The sequence below is a fragment of the Eucyclogobius newberryi genome, unplaced genomic scaffold (genome assembly GCF_026437365.1).
Source record: "Eucyclogobius newberryi isolate DKJ021-1_F unplaced genomic scaffold, fEucNew1.0.hap1 SCAF_21, whole genome shotgun sequence".
Classification (NCBI taxonomy): domain Eukaryota; kingdom Metazoa; phylum Chordata; class Actinopteri; order Gobiiformes; family Gobiidae; genus Eucyclogobius; species Eucyclogobius newberryi.
The window spans coordinates 22,603,889-22,625,497 of record NW_027315846.1 but is presented as its reverse complement, the minus strand read 5'-3'; the positions used below and the strand labels follow the sequence as shown (position 1 = coordinate 22,625,497).

The window sequence follows — 21,609 nt, the reverse complement described above, 5'->3', positions numbered from 1 at the left end:
TTTGAAGCAGCGATGCCCCACAATAAAATATAGTATCTAGAAATAACAAATGACAAGGAGCAGACAAGAGTGGGTGAACATCAATTTAATTTTGGAACTAATAATCAAACTAAACCATGTTGAGCTTCAACATACAACCAAAAATGAGGTATTAGTGCTGAATGTAGTGAGTAAAAATGGCTAAAACCCAAATACCAACATAATTATTAATAAAAATGCCTAAAGCTGAAGATTACATAAGATGCTTTGTTCTGTTACTAAAGCACTAATTGTAGAGATATGTTAAACAGAAAAGAGTGTAAAGTTCACGGCAAACAATATTGTTTGGGAAAAACATTGAAAATATCAAATGATTCTTTGGAGTTAAATATAACAGTCATTTTAACTGTTCTCCCGACATTGTACAGCACAGATTATTCTCTTACTCCATTTCTTTTGCCGTCAGATGGACAAAAATTAATGACTTTTTAACGCAATAATTTATCTTATGACAACCTTTGCTTGTATGAAAACACAGCAGGACTCCAATTAGTGCAATGAAGCATTTAGATAGTAAACACAAACGCACTGTTAACAGAGTTAACAGAGCTTTGTTTTCATTTATTCTTGTTTTGCTGCATACCATGTTTTAAAAACGGCATCCTAAATACTGGAGGTAGAATACCGCTCAAAAAGTCAAATGATATTGTGTTACCACCTCATTGTGGTTATGAGATGCATTTTATATACACTAACATTAAAGCTGTTGGCCAAATACAGCGTCAGCACAGATAACTATTGGATGGAATCGATTGTAAGTGCTAGGTAAAAGACAAAGCCATATAATGATGAAGATTTAAAGAGCCAGTGTATGTTCATCTAAATCTGGGCAGAAGTGTACAGTACATTTCTTTAAAACTATGCGATGGATTAAATGCATTAAAAGGCCTACAAATTCAGGTCCATTACATTTAAATGTTTATCTATGGCTTAACTTTTGGTCTCCAGTGCCACCAACAGTGTGCATTTATGTAAACACAGCAGCTGCATGTTCTAGATTCTGTCTATACCTTCCAAAGAAAGGAATTACAAACATTGTACTATAGAAATTGAAGGCGCCATGGTAAAAAGGCATTTGCAATCTTGGATAAAATGCATCATGAATTTCCATGGCCACACCTTTTCCAGCAATGCTGAGTTAGTTTGAGACTAATCATGTCCTTTTGCATGTCCATCTCCTCTGTATGACCTGTACACAAACTAACCAGCCGACCATAAATCAGCCCTCTGACTGTCCTTGTGTCCTTGTGTGCAAAAGGTTAAAGGAAGGAGCGAAGCTTCCCCTTATGGGGACACCAATCCAAGGCAGCTGGGAAACAGAGCCAGTCTTCAGGGCTGCTCTTGCTGCTCGTCCTGCTTGGTCCCCAATGTCTCTGATGCTAGAATGATAGAAGCCAACAAATATTTGATTGTGATTTTGAGTTGTTTTTTTGGTTAAAACTTAATCAATGTAAAAACCCACCAGAGCTCTCTGATAACCTTGTCTCTTGTGGAGGAATGTTGGATTGGACTTGTTGCTGTTGTCTAGGAGGGCATATGGGTGTATGAATGTCAACTTGCACAGAAACAAAGGCACATAATAACTGTGACATAAAGTCAGAATTACCTGTCAAAGTAGGCTTGCCTCTTCTTCCTCAGCTCTTCAGCTGTGAGGGTTTCACTTTGGCCTTCCCTTTTTGATGCTGCAGCGCTACCTGCTGTCTGGCTGTTAGACAGGACTTTTCCTGTTGGATGTTCTGAAGAGGTGTTGCTCATTACTGCCCCTATAAAATATGGATGCAAGATGCCCATTTGTATACTTACGTTACAATATAAATGATAGAAGCCCCTCCATTACCTTGCATGCTCATCTGTATTGCCCTGCGCAGATCAGCCTCCTCATCCTCCACATCTATGTCCTGTCTGCTGAGTGCCAAGGCCCTCTTCAGCTCCTCATCTTCATCGACAACGTCCTCCTCAACGCCAATGGCCATCTCATTCTGGCCCAAAGCTACTGACCTGCTACTGTAAAAAAAAAAAATATATATATATATATATGTACATACTCTTAAATGTTGCTTCAACCGAATGGAATAAAAAAAAAGAGCTACTAAGGTTGGCTACACACTAGAGGATATTTAGCACATTTCTCAGCCTCTCCAGTTTGATGAGCGCTTCTCGTAAGTCTGTGGGGTGAGTGAGATCTAGTTTAAACTATTTGTCAGATTGTGGCGGAAGTGTAAGGTTCAAACATGTTATTACATTTATATATATATATATATATATATATATATATATATATATATATATATATATATATATATATATATATATATATATATATATATATATATATATATATATATATATATATATATATATATATATATCCTTCAACTGCATAAATACAACACCAACACAGAGTTTGTACAAACTTTATCATCACCACTACATTGACTCTAACAGACTCCAGCTTACACTGCAGAGAAACCCCCCCATTTTATACACGTGTTCCTTCTGTTTGTTTCATTCCCATGTGCAGCTGGCCTTACCCTGAGCTTGTTTGTCCCTCCTCTTCTCCAATGAGCCGGGGCCGCTGCTGTTGTTGTACTCTCATGAACGCCAGAATCTGTTCTGCTTCACACTCGGGCAGGTTTCCTCTGATCACAAAAATGGAATAACCTGTGCGCATGGATAATGAATATTTCAATTACAGCCAAACATATTCTCGTACAGTATATATTATGTAAATCAAGTACCCTCTTGTTGTAGTTGTGCTAGAAAAAGGGCAAGATATGTGTCTGATATCAATTCAGGTCCAGTCAGCAATGAATTAAGGTTAAACCACTGCAATAAAAAAATAAAAAAAATGTTACGAAGGTTATAAAGATTACACAATAAAACTTGCACAATATCAGCTGTACCTGCTGTCCTAGTTTGCGAATAGTGAACCAGTGTTCTTTGTAGTTGCAGATAAAAGCTTTCTCATTTCTGAAATTATAAAATCAATCGATAACTTTTTCAGCTTCAATAAACGGATGAAGCAGTGAAAACCTTACATGGGATTTATCATCAGACTCTGGTATTCCCGGCTGTTGAAAAGAATTAATTCTAGCCCCCACACGCTGAGAGCATTGCTAATGACCTGCAACAACAGGACATTCAGGAAGCACATTTCAGGCATAACTGAAGTACATACATTGCTTTAATGATACAAATTGGTACTAACTTGTATAGAGAAGAATCCACTGTCATCCATATTACCAGACGGTTGCTGAAAGCACAAACAAACCTTAATAAAAGGAAAATGCACATGTTGTGGTTATTGGGCCATTTCCTCACCTGAAGGAAGGTTCTGTACTCTTCACTGCCCACTCCTCCTTCAGCCATCCGCATCCTCTCCTCCTCATCCAGCTGGTGAGCGATGGAGGACAGGTCCACTGGAGTGAAGTATTCCCCCTGGAGAAGATTGTTCAGGCAGTGTTGGGCACATAGAGAGCCCTCCTGCTACAAATACAACATTGGAAGTTTAGTTCTTTAGTTCTTTGTAAATGACTCCAATGAAACCATGCTCAGAAATTGTTCAGGAATGCAATTTTCTTTTTCTTTTTTGGATCAGCTACAAGGAAACTGGGGACCATATGCAAACTACAGTTTCCTTGAGATGGCATCTGAATGAATTCTTGGGGAACGTTGTAAAAACCCGTCTTGAATGTGATCAATACCCTAAAGCCCCCAAAGCCTTGTTTTTAATTGAGACTATTCATCCTGTCCAGCCTAAACACAGGAGCGGCTACATGCTAGCTGACGTAAACACAGTATAAATACATTCTATACAAATATTCAGATTAAGTTAGCCATAGAAAAAAATGAATTAACAAGATAGGCAACTGCTATACAAATATGTCCACGGCAAAAGCCTTTATGTTTATAGCAAAAGTAAAAAGAAAACTTTGGTAAGCAGTTGTTAGCTTGGAGCTATGTGAACAACAATACACACAGCACAGCGTCAGCGTCATGTTCAGGCACGTGACAGAACAGAGGAGAAAGCGCACGTTTAGCACACAAAACACTGTCATTTTTAACAATCCATTACACTTACTTTCTCATGAAATATAGAATCCATCTCTAGTTTGAGTCAGACATTCAACTCTGACCCCAGTGTTTTCATCAGCACAGACACGGCAGCAGCTCTGACCAGCGCCGCCCAGTGGACGTTTGCAGATTACACTGAGGCTCATTACGTCAGTGTGTCATAGTGTGGGGCGTTTGGGAGCTCAATCCTGTAAATATTAATTTATTTATTTTTTTGGATAACTTCCCGTGTCACTGGAAATTATAGTGAAACGAAAATCTACCTGAGAGTAAAAGAACAAACGGTGAAAACATAGAAAAAACATGGTGAAAGTTATAAAATCCGAAAGATCAAGCTAAAGTTGACAGGGGAAGAAGGGTTGTAAATATCTTTATAAGAGTTTTTTTTTTTTTAAATAACAGTTTTTTAAAGTTATCTGTTTTGCCTAATCTGTTTCTGTACCTAATCTGTGTTGCAACATTTGCATTTCCCCAAATGTGGGACACATGAAAGTTATCTTGTCTGATCTTATATGAATAAATGTATTATTGAACTATTTTAAATGTTTATTTTACAAATGTATGGAAAACAGTTATGCTAGTGTAATGAACTAGTAATTGTGACAAAATTGTAATTATTCTTTATTTGGTCATGGTTGAAAGACACGGAATGGAAACAAGGAGATCTAACCATGCCTTGTGGCCTTCTCAATCCTCTACACTCTTCTTTTACAATCTAATGTTTGACCTTCTGCTAGTTGTTGTTGTTGTTGTTGTGACCGTCATGTGAAGCATATGCAAACAGAATGTGTGTGCATTTGATTCTTTTCTGCCTTTATCCCATGGGCTTTGAAGACAATGAAATACAAGCGCAGAGGTACGAGTCAGCTCCGTACATGAAAAAAAAAAACGATGAACATTTATGAATGTCGCAAAAAATATTGAACCGTCTCCTAGCAACACCCCCTCCTTTACGGCAAATGGAACATGGCGGAGAAATCGCCAGACGGTTTGGATCTGAGCAAGGTATGCTTTTACCACACTTTCTCTCACTGACAGTGACACAGACGCGCGGTGTCAGTCAAACACGTCACTTCGAGTTTAAAGTTGGATTTTATGTTGTGGTAAAAGCTGTGACTTTGCTCCTGGAGCCTGGAGAAGCTTCACTGTAGCGTTAGCTCTCTGTTAGCTCCTCAATGTTTAGGGTTTCGCTTTGGAGAAGACCCGTGTTGAGCTGATGTCACGTGAATGTTAAAGTCTGTAGCTGCTGGTTTAAAACACTGTTGTGATGTGAAGCTTTGTGAGTTTGGATGCTTCTATCGCAGATCGTTTCTGCTTTTGATGGTTGTGCTTCACCATTAGAGCTCCAATGGCACTGCGTATGTTTGACAGGATTTCTCTTTTGTCACTTTAGATTGGACTGGAAAGAGCTAACTTTCTTTTACTGTTTCACTCTGCACATGTCTTTGGACTGATTGTGAATAGATGCATGTAGATGACAACACTGTGACATTATCTATACTGTCTTTGTTTTGGTTGGTTGTTTTTTCACAACAAATGTAATCTGTGGAAATGTTCATAGGAGTATTTTTTTAGATTATGGTTACTTAGATTTGTATACAATCATTAGCATGGTGTTGAAAGGCCACAATAACAAACACAATTGTAATTTTACTTTTCTATTTTACATGGGCACCTAGAGGCTTAATTAGCATTTTGATCAAGTAGCAGAAAGATTAAAAACAAAAATAGTGGCCGATAAGTGACCTCCTCGCTGTAGATGTTACTGTGGATTGTCTGTAGTGACTGTCACAAGGAATGTGGTTTATAAAATATGTGTTACAACTAGTAATTGCCAAGAAGCATTAAACAAGTGCAATAGCTATGGTGTTGTTTAAGGCTAAGACAGTTTGGGGTCATTTGTATATTGGTTTGTTCGCGGCAGGAGTGGCATGAGGCTGCAGACACCAGGGCCGAGCTGCTCCGGCACCTGAAGGAGCAGGTGCCACGGATCTTCGCCCTGAAGAAGGAGCTCAGTCCTCAGGATGAAGAGGAGCTGGTGCAGAGCCGCCTCATCCTCCCTCTGGAGTGCTTCCTGTTTGGAGAACATCCCCAAGAGGGCCTCCAGAAGCTCCAGCAGGGAAGCTCCTCCTCCCAGCTCTGTGGGCGGGTCTTTAAAGAGGGAGAGACCGTCTACTCCTGCAGGTTTGGCACACGCCCTTTTCCAAGAAGAAGTTAGAAGTTAGGAGAACACTCGTGGTACAGTTTAATGTTTAGTTGAGTGCAGAAGCCTGACATAATTCATATTCCATTACAATCGATGGCTCATGTGCTTTTACTCACTAAAGTACTAGTACTACTTACTACTCTGCCCTCACTGAGTTGGCCTGCCACAATCATTACTGTACTAACGTATCGTTCAGTAAATGATTGAAAGATTTGTGGATATTTTTACTTTGTACTAATGGGAAGCTTTTTCTGTATTACGATAAGATTTTAGCAATAGAAATATCTTGTATGACTCATTATAATTACAAACTAAAGTGTTTCATTCTGCAATTTATTTACTTTATTTACTGCAGCTCACTTTTATTTTTACTGCATTGTACATTTAGAATCGTTTTTTGGGGGGATAACCCTGCTTTAAGATTATTGAATTACTTTCTATAATATCGTTTATTATCTTTATCTTCTTCAGTAATGTATTACACAAAAATGTGTTCTCGTCACTGAGTCTTGGTTCACATTACAAGTAGTAATAAGGCCAAGAGTTAAAAATGAATACTTCATGAGTAGCAGCTCCAATTTCAATATGACACTTTCAGTAAGTTATTATGTTTGTCCCAAAATTAGGCAGTGTGGCTTTTTTATGCACAGCACACACAAAACTGAATCACATTTTACATTTAGTTTATCAGTTTGTCATAAAATGCTTCAAAATAAATGTAACAAGTGGTGTTTCATTTCAATTTTTTCCTTGTGTGCATTTGGAAGATAATATTGATACTAACAACATGTAATGAATCCTGGTGCCTTCATTGCAGGGATTGTGCAATAGATCCCACATGTGTGCTGTGCATGGACTGCTTCCAGGACAGTGTTCACAAAACCCATCGTTATAAGGTGTGTATTCATGATAAACTGCATTCCCTGAGCCATAACATTATATATTTCATAAAATAGTCCCCATCAGCGACACACTATTCTGTTCTGATGATGTTTCACAGATGCATGCTTCGTCCGGCGGGGGCTTCTGCGACTGCGGCGACGTGGAAGCCTGGAAGATCGGCCCTTACTGCGCTAAACATGACCCTGGAACCGCCACTGCCATGGTAACGGTGAGTTGCATAATGGAGTGGAAACCGGGATGTGGGAGGGATTTAACACGTGACGACTCTGCGTCAGTGAACCCCAGAATGTTTATTTTCCCATCTCGGCCTGCTGATGTCGAGCTCGTTTCCGACTGGTCACAATCAGGAATGAGAACGGGAACAGTTCACTGACTAGAAGATCTAAAGCTGTGAACGAGCCCCGGAGAAGGGAAGTCACACTATCACATTTTTGTGTCGAGAATTCATGATTATTGATACATAATAACAACAGAAATCATTCATTTTCTTTCATTCACCTTGTTTGTAGATCATCCCCATTCCTCTAGTATGTGACCAGCTTTAAGAAACAAAACTTTCTGAATGATAAAGTCTAATATAAAAAGACACCAGACATTTTTAGACCATAGATTGTCTTAAAATGGCTTATATTTACTTCTAAAATGGTCCTGATTATTATTTTTTTTCCTTCTTACGATTCTGTTGTGGCTTGATTAATCACAAGTATCGATTAACTGAATAATCTTGACATTCCTCCCCCAGATTAAAGTATTTGTTTGCTCAGAGTAGAGGTGGGCAATTGGAGTAAATTGTATTTTAAAAGCATAAAAAAGAGAAGTGAATTGTGCAGTGTAATGTCTCAAAGAAAGATGGTATCAGATCACGTATTAGTTTTTTTTTTTTTTAATAGTATTGCCCAACATCATCACTGTGGCCTCACAGGGTTTACAGAAATGTCGGGCCCTCCAGAAAAGTTAATTTGTCTTATGTATAAAACGTCCTAGCTCTGTAATTTAGACTTCTACCAACATGTTCTGAAATGCCTGTTCTTGTCATGTTTAGCAGTTCATATTTCAGCTTTCTCTCAAATGTGAATGCCCCTGGACGTGTTTAAAACTAAATCCTACTATTAAAACATGAATGGTTTGTCAGAAAAATCACAATTACCGTTTGATATTTTTCCAAATGTTTAGCAAATTTCTGATTGTTTAAAAGAGTATGATATTATAGTCTTATTGTTCCTAAAAAAGAGTGTGATTGCCTGTCACTACCACCTCTACTCGAGAGTCCAGGAGTTGTTTGGTCAGGGTCAGTTGTTTGTCGAGTGGCTCGCTCAGTCTGCAGCTCAGCACACTTGATGATGAATGGCTCTCTTTAGGCGCTGTTGTGAGACCCTCCTCTGTGGACCGCTGCGTCGGGCTTTTCCCTGATAAGATCACGTCAGGGGCTTTAAGCAGACGTCCAGCAGGCAGCACCCGGCCGCTTTCCGTAAACAACAGGTGCCTCTCTTAGCAGACACATCACTGACCCTGTCCAGACGATCTGCTTTGTGTTCTATGACCACATCTGAAGCTTTACCTGACCGGCTGCCACGTGGACACTCATAATGCAGTCTGAGCATTAGAGCTGGGCTTCTTCTTTTGTTTTATTATTGAGAATAGCATTTAGTGGTGGGCAATATTGACAAAGATTCATATTTTGATCAATTCTGGGAGTAACCTGATAACAATATTTAGACCATGTCAATGTCTTAAAACGTATTTGTTGAGGTTTAATTATCAGACAAATGTGAAATGTCTAAATGAATCGCATTTTTTATTTTTATTATTTTAACCAGCTCTTTTTGTAGTTTTTTTTTGCTCAAAACAATATATCCAATGTTCAAATTTGGCATGTTTTTTAGTACACTATTTTTTCAGTACCAGTACAATGAGCTGTTTAACATTATGGATGCACATTAAGCAAAATTAAATGTTTGTTTGATGAATCCCGTTTAGTTGGTCCTCTCCTCCTGAGCCTCAGAAAACACTCAGACTAGACTGCCTTGTAACTTTATGAGGCCTTATCATGCCACTTTTTTGTTTGATGCCACAGATGTGTCTATAAATAGTGTTCAGGCCTCTTTGTTCTTAGTGTTGAATTCAGCCCTTGTGTCTGAAATACTGAGCTGCCGTGTGGACTCCCTCCACTCTTCTGATTTGCTTTGTTTGTTTGAATCTCGCAGAATGATTCAACAGATGTTCCACTGCCAACATGTAAACAGGAAATTACATAAATATGGCTTAATTGGATCAGTAATGTGTGTTAGAACATAATGTGCTGCTGTGAGATCCAGATTTATGAAAAAGCTGACTGTCCCCTACAGACATTATCCTTATACTGTATTTAAATCTATAATCGAATTGGAAGTGTTTTTTAAAACTTGCATACATACCTATTTTTGATGTATATTTTTGGATGTTAAAGAATGCTATTTTCTCATCTTCAAAAATAGATGTTTCTACAGTTTTTGTTTCCCTTGTTCATTGTTCTGTTTATGGTTTATGTTGGAGCCAAAGGTCTTGAATAAAACGCCTGTTCTTGATGTTGCTCCTCCACAGGACGATTGTGGGTTGGAGCCCGAGCTTTATGAACGCGCAGAGAGGCTGTTCCGGGTGCTGCTGCAATACGTCACAGATTTCCTGGTGTGGGAGGAAAACTTTGAACTCCCGTCTGAACTCCAGCCTCGGTACGGCGAAACCAAACTCGCACAACATCAGATGCCCGTTCTATCTCTGTTTGTCTCTGTATCCAGGACAAAGGAGGATGCGTATTACTGTGTCTTGTACAACGACGAGCACCACTCATATGATCATGTGATCTACACCCTGCAGCGCTCGGTCAACTGTGATCACAATGAGGCGCACACACACACTGCACTTATTGACAAAGAGGTACTTTCTGAATACGCCTTAGCCTAAATACTTGAATAACTATTGCCAAAATGTTCTATGTTCTAATGGATGTTATTTCCTGTGATCAGGGTCGGCGAGCTGTTAAAAGAGGTACTCTACACTCCTGCCAGGAAGCAAAAGACATGATCAGGGTAAATGCTCAGCTGTACTGTACTAAATACATAAGTAAGGGCACAAAACTGTGTTTTATGATCCCACTGTGTCGCTGTTTGTGTCCAGTCCAACTCGGAGCACATCTCCTTGCAGCCTCTCCGTGTGGAGATCCTTCACGCTGCCATCATGGCTCATCAGACCTTTGCGCTGCGACTCGGAGCCTGGTTCCAAAAGATCATTGGTTACTCAGGTGCTGACAAAATACTCACATATTTAAACTTCTGCAAACGTGCCTTTATTGCTCTTTTGTTTTACCGTGACTTAATGTGCGCTGTGCAAATGTCTTAAACCTAGAGAGAGTTGTATCTGTTCTTTTTGCAGTGGGCTTCAGACAGGCCTTTTGCCAAGTGTCCCTGGAGGCCAGTGCAGACGGGGACACGCCTTGTCTCATCAGCCGCCTCATGTTACATGATGCCAGGATGTACAAAGGTAACACTTCTCCTTCCAGTGTCTATTGTTCATATTCACTTTCAACACTAGCTTTATCTTATTTTACACTCTTCCAGGAGCCCGCAAAATAGTCCACGAGCTCATTTTCTGTAGTCTGCTGATGGAAACTGAGTTTAAGAGGCTGTTTGCTATTGAGTTTACAAAGGTAAGACAATGTGCTGGAAACTATGCAAATGGTGTTACAAATTCTTTGATGTATTCACTAGTGATTGCTCTCCTCTTCAGCACTACAAACAACTGCAGAAGGACTTCATTAATGATGACCATGAAAGGAGTATATCAATCACTGCTCTGTCTGTGCAGATATTTACTGTGCCAACACTGGTATGGGTTATACCATTATATATCATAATGTATGTGTCTCATAAAGATGCTGTTTGATACAGACTGTATTTGGGTTGTAGGCGCGACACCTGATTGAGGAAGGTAATGTCATAAAGGTCATAGTTGGTACTGTCATGGCGCTGCTTCGTGAACATTTGGACGACAACAATCGCTTCTTCTTCCTCGGCTACAACTCAGACAAGTTTTCACGCATTCAGGTCATCTTCCATGACCTCAGGTAACATCTTTTACCGATCACACTGCCTTGGACTTGTCTCAGTATCTCTTTTACATGTAATGATTACTGTCACAGGTACATTCTGATCAGTAAGCCTTCCATGTGGACTGAGGAGCTGCGGAAACAGTTCCTGGAGGGCTTCATGGTCTTCCTGGGCCTTCTCAAATGCATGCAGGTGCTCAATGATATGTTCTTTCTCTAATATTTACTTTATTCTTCACCGTTATGAAAAAAAAAATCTTCTAAGCGTCCGTTTATTTTGTCCCCAGGGAATGGAGGAGGTGAAGCGTCAGTTCGGGCAGCACATCGCCGTCGAGCCTGAATGGGAGGCTGGCTTCTCTCTCCAGATCCAGCTACGCCACATTCTGGCCATGTTTCAGGACTGGTGCTCCTCTGATGTCCGTTGGATTTACTGTGACTGTCCATTTAAAACAGTCTTGCTTGCTTTCTTTGTCTTTACATTTGCTTATTCCCGCTTTCCCAGGATGAGATCTTGCTGCTTACATTTAAAGAGTGCCACAAAGCCCTGATGCGGTGCACTAATCAGCCCTTCCACCGCGAGGCCTCTGATTACTACATGTGCAAACACATCCTTCACGTTCGCCCGTACAAAGTGTCTCAGGAGCCAGTCAGCATACACCTCCCCATATCCAGGCTTTTAGCTGGTAGGGAAAAGCACAGCTCAGATGGGAATTATCTAATGCTCTTAATGTAATGCAATGTTTATGATTGCAGGTCTTTATGTGCTTCTGTGTAGAAGTGGTGCAGTTGAGCGACTGCAAGACCCTGTAAGTCACTATTGTAATGCTTTACAAGAAGCCTTGTTACAATAATAACTACATTCTCTCACTGTTTACTATATAAAAGATACAATCATATTTTGTGGCCTTAATGTTTGTTGTATACTATAATTTGCGCTCGCGTCACAGGCAAACTCCAAACGTTTGTGCAACATGTGAGAAAGCTGAACAATTAACACGTTTGACTCGGTATAGATGCTATTATTAGAGCTATTTCTCCTGTTATTTGTGTGTTGTGTTATAGTAATACATTTATATATGATAATACGGGCTAGCTGAGGAGATTTAAAAGTATTACATTTGATAGTGCCAGATTTAAGGCCTTTAAAGCATGAACTTCTACAAAAAAGTATTACATTTGAAATAGTAATAGTCTTAAACGAACAAACTAAAGTGAATATGGCTGTGTTTGTGCCCGCTGTAGGAGAGCTGTGACTTTGCCCTGCTGGTGGAGCTGCCTCTGCGCTGCGTGGTGCTGGCGGCTCAGGTCTCTGCTGAAATGTGGAGGAGAAACGGACTGTCTTTGGTCAGCCAGGTACAAGGTTTTACTGCAATTCAACGCTCAAAAAGCAGTTTCAAATAGTCTCTTAAATAAAAGACCATACCTTTTTGTTATGTGACCTACTACAACCATTTAAATATTTAGTGTTTTGTTTTTAATGAAAACTACACAGTAAATCTGATAATTGTTGCCACCATGATCAGGTCTACTACTATCAGGACGTGAAGTGCAGAGATGAGATGTACGACAAGGACATCCTCATGTTGCAAGTAAGTGGCAATTTAAAATAAAACATGCTGGAATTCTACTCCACAATCAACTCAAACACATTTGTCTGTTACTTTATTATTATTATTATTGCAGATTGCTGCTTCCAAAATGGAGCCCAACCACTTCCTCATGCTCATCCTGTTGAGATTTGAACTGTTTGATTTCTTTAACGGGAGTCATTCAGGCAAAGATCAGGTACGTGTTTCCCCTTCTTCCTCGTGACGCTGCAGTTTATGGTGTACAGTACAATAATCATGCTTTTTTATGCGTGTTTGCAGGATGAATTGGTTCACCTCAATCGTTTGACTGAGGAAATGCTCTACCTCCTGATTGTCGTAGTTGGTAATGTCTTCTTACAGCTTTATTTGTGTAAAATCTATCCATCTTCTTAAGCTTACTCGTAACTGCATGTTTGAGTAATCCTGTTCAGCTTTTTGGGCTTTCATGCTATAAAAAAAATATGTTTTCACCTACCCCCCCATCTCCTCTGTACATGTGACTATCCCAAAATGTTCTGACTCATCAACAAAACACAAATAATGAAGAGGCGGCTTCGCCGTTCTCAGTCAATGGACCTGTATCTATTATTAAGACGTTTTAGTAATGATGATGTACACCAAATACACCAAAAAGCCTGTTATTTAAAAGGATATACTGTGTATCTCCAGGTGAACGCTATGTTCCCGGGATCAGCCAGGTCAGCAAAGAGGACGTGACCATGAGGGAGGTCATCCACTTGCTCTGCATTGAGCCCATGGCCCACAGCAGCCTGGTCAAAGGCCTGCCAGAGAACGTAAGACAATAAATCGCTCTCACTGCAGTATACTGAGGACAGAGTGATAGAATGAACTCTTCTTATCTTTTAGGAGAGCCATGAAACTGGTCTGGAAAGTGTGATTACCAAAGTTGCTACATTCAAGTATGTAAACAGTATTTGTGAATGTTTATAGAATTGTAGTTTATGTATCTTTATGCTCTTTTAGAAAACCGGGGGTGTCAGGGCACGGCTTGTACGAAGTGAAAAAGGAGCTTCTAGAAGAGTTCAATCCGTTCTTCTATCATTATTCACGTTCACAGCACAGCAAGGTAATGTGTGTGGGTAAATACAAATCTGTTTGTTAACTAAACACTCGATTCCGTTCATAATGTGTCTTTTGTTTCACTGACAGGCAGAAGAGTCTCAGAAGAAAAGAAGAGCTCAGGAGGGTAATGATAAAGGTCAGTTTCTTTCATTTCCAAATGGGGATTTGTTGAATTTATAACCTCCTATTGATACAACCACACCACAAAATCTCCAGATAAATAAATGAAACTCAGCCAAAATGAAATATTATAATTTTAAGTTGTCCATGATCTATGATGTTTTGTTCTTCACACGCTTAAATTGGCAATTTTTTTTTCTATGATTAATCTTATTTTGGCATGCATTGAATCTGTTAATCTATTCAATTAAATTTTCTCGAGGGAGTGTTTTTTTTTTTTTAAGTGTCAACATGAGTTGATGAAATGATTATGTCTGTGTGGCCAGCTCTGCGCCCCCCAGTGCCCCCCGCCTTCTACCAGGACTTTGCCAGTGTTGTGCGCCTGCTCTGCTGCGACATCATCATCCACATCCTGAGACGAGTTCTGCAAAGGGCTGCGGAGGAGAAGACCACCCACTGGACCGAGGCCATGATCCAGAGGGCACTTCATCTCATGGGCCAGGCTTTGCTGGAAGAGAAAGCCCAGCTTGAAGATAGCAGAGTGGAGGAAGTGACCTTTGATTTCAGTCTAAAAGCACGCAGTAAGTTACCGCAAAATGCAGATTTATAGAACCTGTTTTGAGCCTAAACATTTTGTTCTGTTTTAGTCATAGGTTCTGAACATGGCAAATCAGTGTTTCTATTGTTGTCAAAGATTAAAGCAGTGCCCTCTCTCGAGGCACAAAAGGACATGATTAAATGGTTATTACAGGTAGGAAACTCACACATTTAAAATAAAGTTAGCTTTGCAGTTTTTAAAATTCAGAATTAGTTCTTTTTGTAAATTATGCTTACTATTTTAGATGTTTGAAATTATAAAATGCCTACGAGAAAAGTCCAGTCCAGCAGCTTCTATGAGTATGGAGATAGCCAAGCCTGAAGAGGTAAACAAGTGTGTTGTTAAAGAAAACACAGCTACAATTTCATTTTATTTACATTTTACATGTTTGTATTTTTGCTTCAGAGCATTCAGGACAAAGAGAAAGCTGAAAGGAAGAGGAAGGCTGAGGCGGCTAAACTCCACAGACAGAAGATAATGGCCCAAATGTCAGCCATGCAGAAAAACTTTATAGAATCCAACAAAATGCTCTATGACAATATGCCAGAGAGTGGCCACCAAGGGGAGCCTGTCACGTCAAGTGAAAGGTAAGCTCCCATTTCTGTACATGAAGTATTGATGGTGGAGGCTGGTGGTTTCAATTCTATCTACAACTTGTAAATGTTGATGCTTCGTTTGGCTAAATCTAATATTTAATCTAATGTGGTTGACCCTTGATTATTTGGTGTATTATAATGGGGAGAACAGGACATAGTTCACAATTTAATAAAGGTTGTTCAACTCATACAGTATGTTATAATCTAATGTTTTTATTTCAATCAGCTCTGCAAACCATCAGAGGGAGCTTTGTGTAGCTGTCGGGCCCAATCGAGGGTCCACTCCAGCAGAGAGGGAGGTGCTGACGTGCATCCTGTGTCAGGAGGAGCAGGAGGTGACCACCAGGGCTGCAGCCATGGTCCTGACCGCCTGTGTGCAGAGGTCCACTGTGCTCACGCAGTGCAGGGGCAAGATCCCCACAGCCCACACAGATGCCGTAGATGGGACGTCCTATCCGCTCTTCATGCCTCCTGAACTGGCTGTGGGCACTCACACTGGAAGCTGTGGACATGTCATGCACGCCACATGCTGGCAGAAGTAAGTAACTGCAGCAAATATATTATTACAAGTTATTAGTGGCTCTGTCAGTAACTTGATAAATCTTGGTAAACTTGATAAAATGATGTACTTTGATACAATGCAACATCATACTTCAGATATTTTGAGGCCGTGCAGAACACGACGAGGAACAGGCTACATGCAGAGCTCATTTTTGACCTGGAGAACGGAGAGTACCTATGTCCACTCTGCAAGTCTCTGTGCAACACAGTAGTCCCCCTCATCCCATTGGAACAGCTATCATTCAACTAGTATGTCCGCACAGCAAATGCTTCTATCATTTGTTTTATCTGACTCTTATAGTGCTTTAAATGTTTGTGTTTTGTGTAGTGAAAATGCAGAATTAATTGGACAACATTTAACAATGCCCCGCTGGATCCAGGTCCTAGGAGCCAGGATTAATGGACTAAAGTCTGTCACTCAGGATAATGGTTAGAGGGGTCTTATCATCACAAAAAGTTTTTTTTTTCCTTATACAACAAATCTCTTTACCCTATATGCTCTTGTTCTGCCCAGGTAATAATAGTTCTGATGACGCTAAAGGTTTCTATGGAGAGAGCCAACCTGATTTCAGGTCTATACTGAGTTATGGAGTCCAGGAGCCGTAAGTCATCTCGTCTGTTTCATCTTTCTCAGACGTTCACTATGGTATTACATGCATTTGTTTGTATTTACTTTTCAGGCGGAAGTTTTCAGACAGCATCGTTGATATGATTGTAGTGTGTGCCACCACAGTCTACAGAGTGGGACTTCAGACCGCTCCCAACGAGCTGTGTGCGCGAGTGCCCCTGATGACCTGGAACACCTGTGCCTTCACCATCCAAGCCATAGGTGCGTTACAGCTCTATAAAGCACAGATATGACCACTCTGAGTAAACCTGAACACTTACAATGTTTCTACAGAGAATATCCTGCAAGAAGAGGTCAAGACACTTTTTGGATCATTACAAAACCGACAGGTAAGAGGCCGGAGTGCTTGGAACTGTTACTATAATGAATTGTACGTGGGGCTTTTTTTTTCATTGTACAAAAATAGTTGGCAGGTCTAAAGGCCATTGTGCAGTTCTCCGCTACTCAGAGGATAAAGAGCTCTCAGGCTGTGATCCAGAGGCACTTTGCGGACATGTTTGGAGGTAAACATCATCACCTCTGTGTTTGTACAGGAGGTTAACCCCATTTTAAAACGCTTTCCTATCCGTGATGTCTTACAGTGTTGCTTCCAGCTTCGAGCAGAAAGAACACGCCTTCAATTGTGGAGGTGGACTTCTTCCATCTTTTAGTAAGTTTCTGGTTTGGGATGACGAGCGAAAGTTGCAGACGCCGGTCAGATATGATAGTCCCGCGTGTCTCGTTGTCAGGTGGGGCTGGTGTTGTCTGTGCCGTCCTTGTATCAGGAGGAGACGGTGGATTTACACCCGTCTGCTGTCAGCTCAGCCTATAACCACTTGTACATCTTACGCCTGGTGACGATGGCGCACATGCTGCAGGTGCTCTTCACGTCTGCAGGTGCGTGCGCGGTGCTGCGGTCTGTTCTGCGCCGGGACCTCACCAGGCTCACACCAGTTTTAACATGTTTGTAGATTTTCCCGCTGTGGCCGGTGAAGACGACACGGAAGAGGCTAAGGCAGCAGCCGAGTGGTGCTCTGCGATGTCACAATACAGCAAAAGGTCAGTGTTTTCTTCTTGGTACTATCAATAATTAAAAAGTCAAAGGTTTAGCTACAATTTGAAGGGAAATATTATGCAAAATCAGCTTTAATGAGCTTACAATGTTTCCTCAACATTGTATTTTGATTGATTCATGCATGTGTGAGTGATCCTGTAGTGTCCTGTAACTGAGGCTTGAGCTCGTTTTATCCTAACCCCTGTCCCCGCCCACTTTCCAGTACTTACTTGCATTTCTTTAAAAAATGGAGCGAAACACAAAAGGTTTAGGAATGTTGTGTAGCCATTTCTCAACAGTCATGTCAATGAAAATCCACTGCTTGCTATCGTGAAAGTCATGAAAATGCAAGGCTTCTCAATCCTGCATTTTTGAACAGGAAACCAATACTTCCATTTCTATTACAAAGCCGTTTTAGATACATTTTGTTGTTTACAACCCTAACCCAAGCTGTAAATTATTATCTAAGCATGTTATAGTGATTAAAAAAAACAGATATTATGTCCTTTTTAATGAATATCCTTCACTTTCATTCTTTACTTTGTAGATTCTCACTGAAGGCATCAAAACTATGACACATAAAAGAGTTTTAGATCTTCAAGATATCCAAAGGCCATTGTGCAGTTCGCTTTGCTGTGATCGCTGTTTCTTATGCTCTTACGTCATTCCACTTCAATGCCTTGTCTATGCTCAGAAGTGAAAACCATCATCCTGAAGCTCATTGAAAGAAAGCCAAATGTTTAATGTTCTGTCAATAAAACAAATGCTGGCTGCTTGAGGAATCTGAGTTAAAGTAGAGTTATTTTACATATTTTCTTTGCCACATAATTCTATACATTTTGGTTCATGTAGTTGATGTCTTCACTATGTATCTACAACACAGGAAGTAGTAAACGATAAGAAAAAAGTGTCCAAACGGTTGACTTTTGGTGTACGTCTGTGTTTGTCTGTGGTTTGTCAGACCGATGCCAGAGCTGTCCGGCAGGGCTGTGGCCGAGCGGGTCAAAAGAGGGATCGAGCCTTTCCTGCGATGCGCCGCTCTCTTCTTTAACTGCCTCACAGGAGTGCGCCCCCCAGAGGAGCTCCTGACAGCTGCAGGTATTCGTGGACGATTGGCCTGACAACTGTGCAGTTTATGTACTTTTTTAACTTGATTATTTTAACAGTTACAGCTCAAGTACAAATGGAACCACTTTGCAGTTACTTGGCACTGCCCTCTAACGTGTTCCAGCTGTTTCAGGAGCACCGAGACACTGTTGCACCTCTGCTACAGAGGTCGGTCGCACCCATGACTCAAACATACACCTGCTCAATCTATTTCTTTTCAGTGCAATAACACATCCGGAAAAAAAATATAATATATATTGCTGACCAGGACTAGTCTGAGAGTCACCACAAATGCAATTGAATAGCTTTAAGATAATAGGAATGTAGAGGATGCTTCAAAAACATTGTGCACATTAATGTGTTTGTTCGACATGTACAATTTTCATCTGTAGTCCATTGGCAGGTTGATGGAGACAGAAAACAGGACATGTAACAGGCACAAATGATGATCTATTTATATCAACAAATAAAAAGGGTGCAGCATAAAATATAAAAATGAATAATACAAACTAATTCAAAATGTTATTATGAATTTAACCGATTCATGTAAATTATATCAAAACCTCGTGCCATGAGAACTGTGTCTGATGTGTCCCTTACAGACATCAGTTACTAAAGTTTGGTGTGTTTAAAGTGTATTATTATTTATCATTTCTAGGTGGAGTGAGAGCCCTGTTGTCTCCAAAGTTCTTAATGGCAAACTGCAAACAGTGAGGTAATCGTTTTTTCTGTCTAAACTCATCTTTGTATTTGTTTCATTTGTAAAGTGACAACGCATGAATGAACATTTTGCATGTAAATATGTAACGATTATAGCCAACGTGGCTATTTTCCATCTTCAGTCCCTTTTTAAACAATCTATTATACAAACTCTTCTCAATTATCTGCAGATACCCACGGAGGAGAAATCGCTTGATCGACTTGCCTGACGATTACAGCGCTCTCCTCAACCAAGCCAGCCATTTTCAGTGAGCCAATGTTTAACTTTTCCCATCCTGGTCATGCGTATTAAGTATTTCTTTGGTGTCAGATGTCCCAAGTCCACGGATGACGAGAGGAAGCACCCGACCCTGTGCCTGTGCTGTGGGGCCATGCTGTGTTCCCTCAGCTCCTGTTGCTTGAGTCAGGTGGATGGAGAGGATGTCGGAGCCTGCACTGCCCACGCTGCCACCTGTGGGGCTGGGGTGGGCATGTTTCTCAGGTCGGTTGAATACTAAATACTAATGTTTGGGTTGTCCTGACGTCAAAAGATTTTAAAGGGCAGGTCAACCAGCACACAATTACAAACATGATTCAACTGTAAAAGTGTTGAATATTTGATTATTTATTGTGTGATGAAAGCTGCCCCGTCATCATGTGGACTTGTATACAGATGACAGGCGGTTAAGCCTCCAGAGTGTCTTTTTATTGCATACTTCTCACTGTATTTTGGCCTCAGTCTCCACTTAAATTTTGATTCAAATGAATGAACCTAATGCTGTTTTGAGTCACTTACTGCAATAGACTATTTAGTGAATTGTTAATGTTATTGTGGCAGAATCAGAGAATGTGAAATTGTCCTGAGGGCCAGTAAGACAAGAGGAAGCACATACCCTGCTCCATATCTGGACGACTATGGGGAGACTGATCCTCACCTTGTGTAAGTATTTTATTACATACTGTATTGATTTGCTAAACCTTCCTTAAATCACAGTTGCCTTTGAATAAACAAATACATGTATTTGTAGGAGAGGTAACCCGTTGCACCTGTGCCCGGAGCGCTACAGGAAGCTGAACCAGCTGTGGCAGCAGCACTGTATCCTGGAGGAGATCGCCCGCAGCCTGGAGGTGGTCAATGTCATGTTTGCTTTTGAGTGGCAGATGTTGTGATGATGAGTCCATTTGAGATGTGGAATCACACAGAGCCGCAGAGCAGAGCTGCTCCAGAGCTGCAGAGCACACACATGCACACACACACACACACCGCCAATCAACAGCCAGGGCCCGGCACCTGCCTTCCATCAGCCCCTGAGGAGGCGGAGTCATCAGGCTGAACAGAGGAGCAGGTCGACCAGTACTGGAGGGGAAACTCAAGTCCCAAAACGCTTCTCTGCTGTGAGGATGAGTCTCTCCAGAGGCTCCTTCACATAGACTCACATTATAGACACACCCACCCTTCTGTCATCTGGTCTTTTGTGATGCTGTGAATCTCCTGCATTCTCCTCCATTGGTTCAAAATATGAGTTGTCATAATAAGTTATAATTGTTGTTATGTTTTGAAAGATTTATTGCTGCTTTTGCCTGTTACTATTGATCCAAATATCAGCGATAGCATATATTAATACTAATATACAAACACATAATAGCAAACCAGGTAAAGGCATTCAAATATTTTTCAAGAGCTTCAGAATTCCGTGCCATTTTGGCTGAAATCTTTACTATAACCACACAGTTATTGTTGGTCCTTGGAGACCGTGCAAATGTATTCTGTCTATCACAAGTAAGATGTGCTTTACCATTCTGTACCATGAGCATGTATTATTCCTAAACACTTAATGTATGATTTGAACGAATATGAGGTTCAATTTTAGCCTTTATAGACATATTATCTCAGTTATTAACTTCATTTCTGGTCAGTTAATTTATTTAATAAAAATCTGACGGTAGCACACAAACGCCTTTGGTTTTCCATGCATTGAAGTTTGTTTTTTCCTTAATGGCAAATATGTCATGGCTTCCAGGCAATTTAAAATAATAAAGACCTAAAACTATACACACCTCCTCATGTCTCTTTTGTGAAACTATTCTGAAAACAATGTTTTCAAACTCTACATCGGCACATTTGAAAAATGACTAATCACATTATAAAGATTTTAAAATGAAAAGATAAAAGGCGGAGAAAAAAAAAGTCACATCCCACTTGTCTGTTCTCACAGCCCACAGTATGTTTAGTACACAACAGTTATGACAGTATTCATTTGAGGATGTAAGGTAAACTATCATCGTGTAGCA

The 21,609-nt window shown here is 40.4% G+C and overlaps 2 protein-coding genes across 5 annotated transcripts; one reads left to right on the top strand and one right to left on the bottom strand.

The window, feature by feature from the left end:
* Positions 1–70: 70 nt before the first annotated feature.
* atxn3 (ataxin 3) lies at positions 71–4,243 on the bottom strand. 2 transcript variants are annotated; one of them, XM_072457726.1, is made up of 11 exons: positions 4,121–4,243; positions 3,361–3,525; positions 3,248–3,292; positions 3,078–3,163; positions 2,943–3,009; positions 2,778–2,865; positions 2,571–2,700; positions 1,877–2,043; positions 1,646–1,802; positions 1,502–1,563; positions 71–1,418 (listed from the first exon to the last, which is right to left on the bottom strand). In XM_072457726.1, the coding sequence occupies exons 1-11, from the start codon at positions 4,142–4,144 to the stop codon at positions 1,369–1,371; spliced, it is 1,041 nt and encodes a 346-aa protein (XP_072313827.1). In that variant the 5' UTR covers positions 4,145–4,243; the 3' UTR covers positions 71–1,368. The 2 variants fall into 2 exon arrangements, with proteins under 2 accessions (XP_072313827.1, XP_072313828.1); XM_072457727.1 differs by having other exon boundaries at positions 1,877–2,040.
* A 797-nt stretch (positions 4,244–5,040) lies between these two features.
* Positions 5,041–21,375, top strand: ubr1 (ubiquitin protein ligase E3 component n-recognin 1). Of its 3 annotated transcripts, none has more exons than XM_072457893.1 (45): positions 5,041–5,118; positions 6,038–6,297; positions 7,137–7,215; positions 7,320–7,430; positions 9,803–9,930; positions 9,997–10,135; positions 10,225–10,287; positions 10,376–10,499; positions 10,631–10,738; positions 10,816–10,904; positions 10,985–11,083; positions 11,164–11,321; positions 11,397–11,496; positions 11,591–11,719; positions 11,806–11,986; positions 12,057–12,109; positions 12,546–12,656; positions 12,827–12,892; positions 12,987–13,088; positions 13,172–13,235; positions 13,562–13,686; positions 13,760–13,812; positions 13,877–13,979; positions 14,063–14,111; positions 14,422–14,676; positions 14,749–14,846; positions 14,938–15,018; positions 15,099–15,280; positions 15,516–15,827; positions 15,947–16,099; positions 16,179–16,279; positions 16,365–16,452; positions 16,531–16,679; positions 16,752–16,807; positions 16,885–16,981; positions 17,060–17,127; positions 17,207–17,354; positions 17,429–17,516; positions 18,473–18,596; positions 18,662–18,786; positions 19,277–19,333; positions 19,509–19,586; positions 19,649–19,819; positions 20,156–20,257; positions 20,346–21,375. In XM_072457893.1, the coding sequence occupies exons 1-45, from the start codon at positions 5,080–5,082 to the stop codon at positions 20,485–20,487; spliced, it is 5,208 nt and encodes a 1,735-aa protein (XP_072313994.1). In that variant the 5' UTR covers positions 5,041–5,079; the 3' UTR covers positions 20,488–21,375. The 3 variants fall into 3 exon arrangements, with proteins under 3 accessions (XP_072313994.1, XP_072313991.1, XP_072313992.1); XM_072457890.1 differs by having other exon boundaries at positions 14,743–14,846; XM_072457891.1 differs by having other exon boundaries at positions 14,743–14,846; positions 18,473–18,609; positions 18,678–18,786.
* Positions 21,376–21,609: the final 234 nt, after the last annotated feature.

Bases quoted from the DNA above. Each gene is read 5' to 3' on its own strand.
- atxn3 (XM_072457726.1), bottom strand. From the start codon at position 4,144: ATGGATTCTATATTTCATGAGAAA. The intron at 3,293-3,360 runs GTGAGGAAATGG...TTGTGCTTTCAG, and splicing joins AGTACAGAACCTTCCTTCAG to CAACCGTCTGGTAATATGGA. The intron at 2,701-2,777 runs GTACTTGATTTA...CCATGCGCACAG, and splicing joins AGCACAACTACAACAAGAGG to GTTATTCCATTTTTGTGATC.
- ubr1 (XM_072457890.1), top strand. From the start codon at position 5,080: ATGGCGGAGAAATCGCCAGACGGTTTGGATCTGAGCAAG. The intron at 11,084-11,163 runs GTATGGGTTATA...TTTGGGTTGTAG, and splicing joins TATTTACTGTGCCAACACTG to GCGCGACACCTGATTGAGGA. The intron at 13,980-14,062 runs GTAATGTGTGTG...TTTCACTGACAG, and splicing joins CACGTTCACAGCACAGCAAG to GCAGAAGAGTCTCAGAAGAA.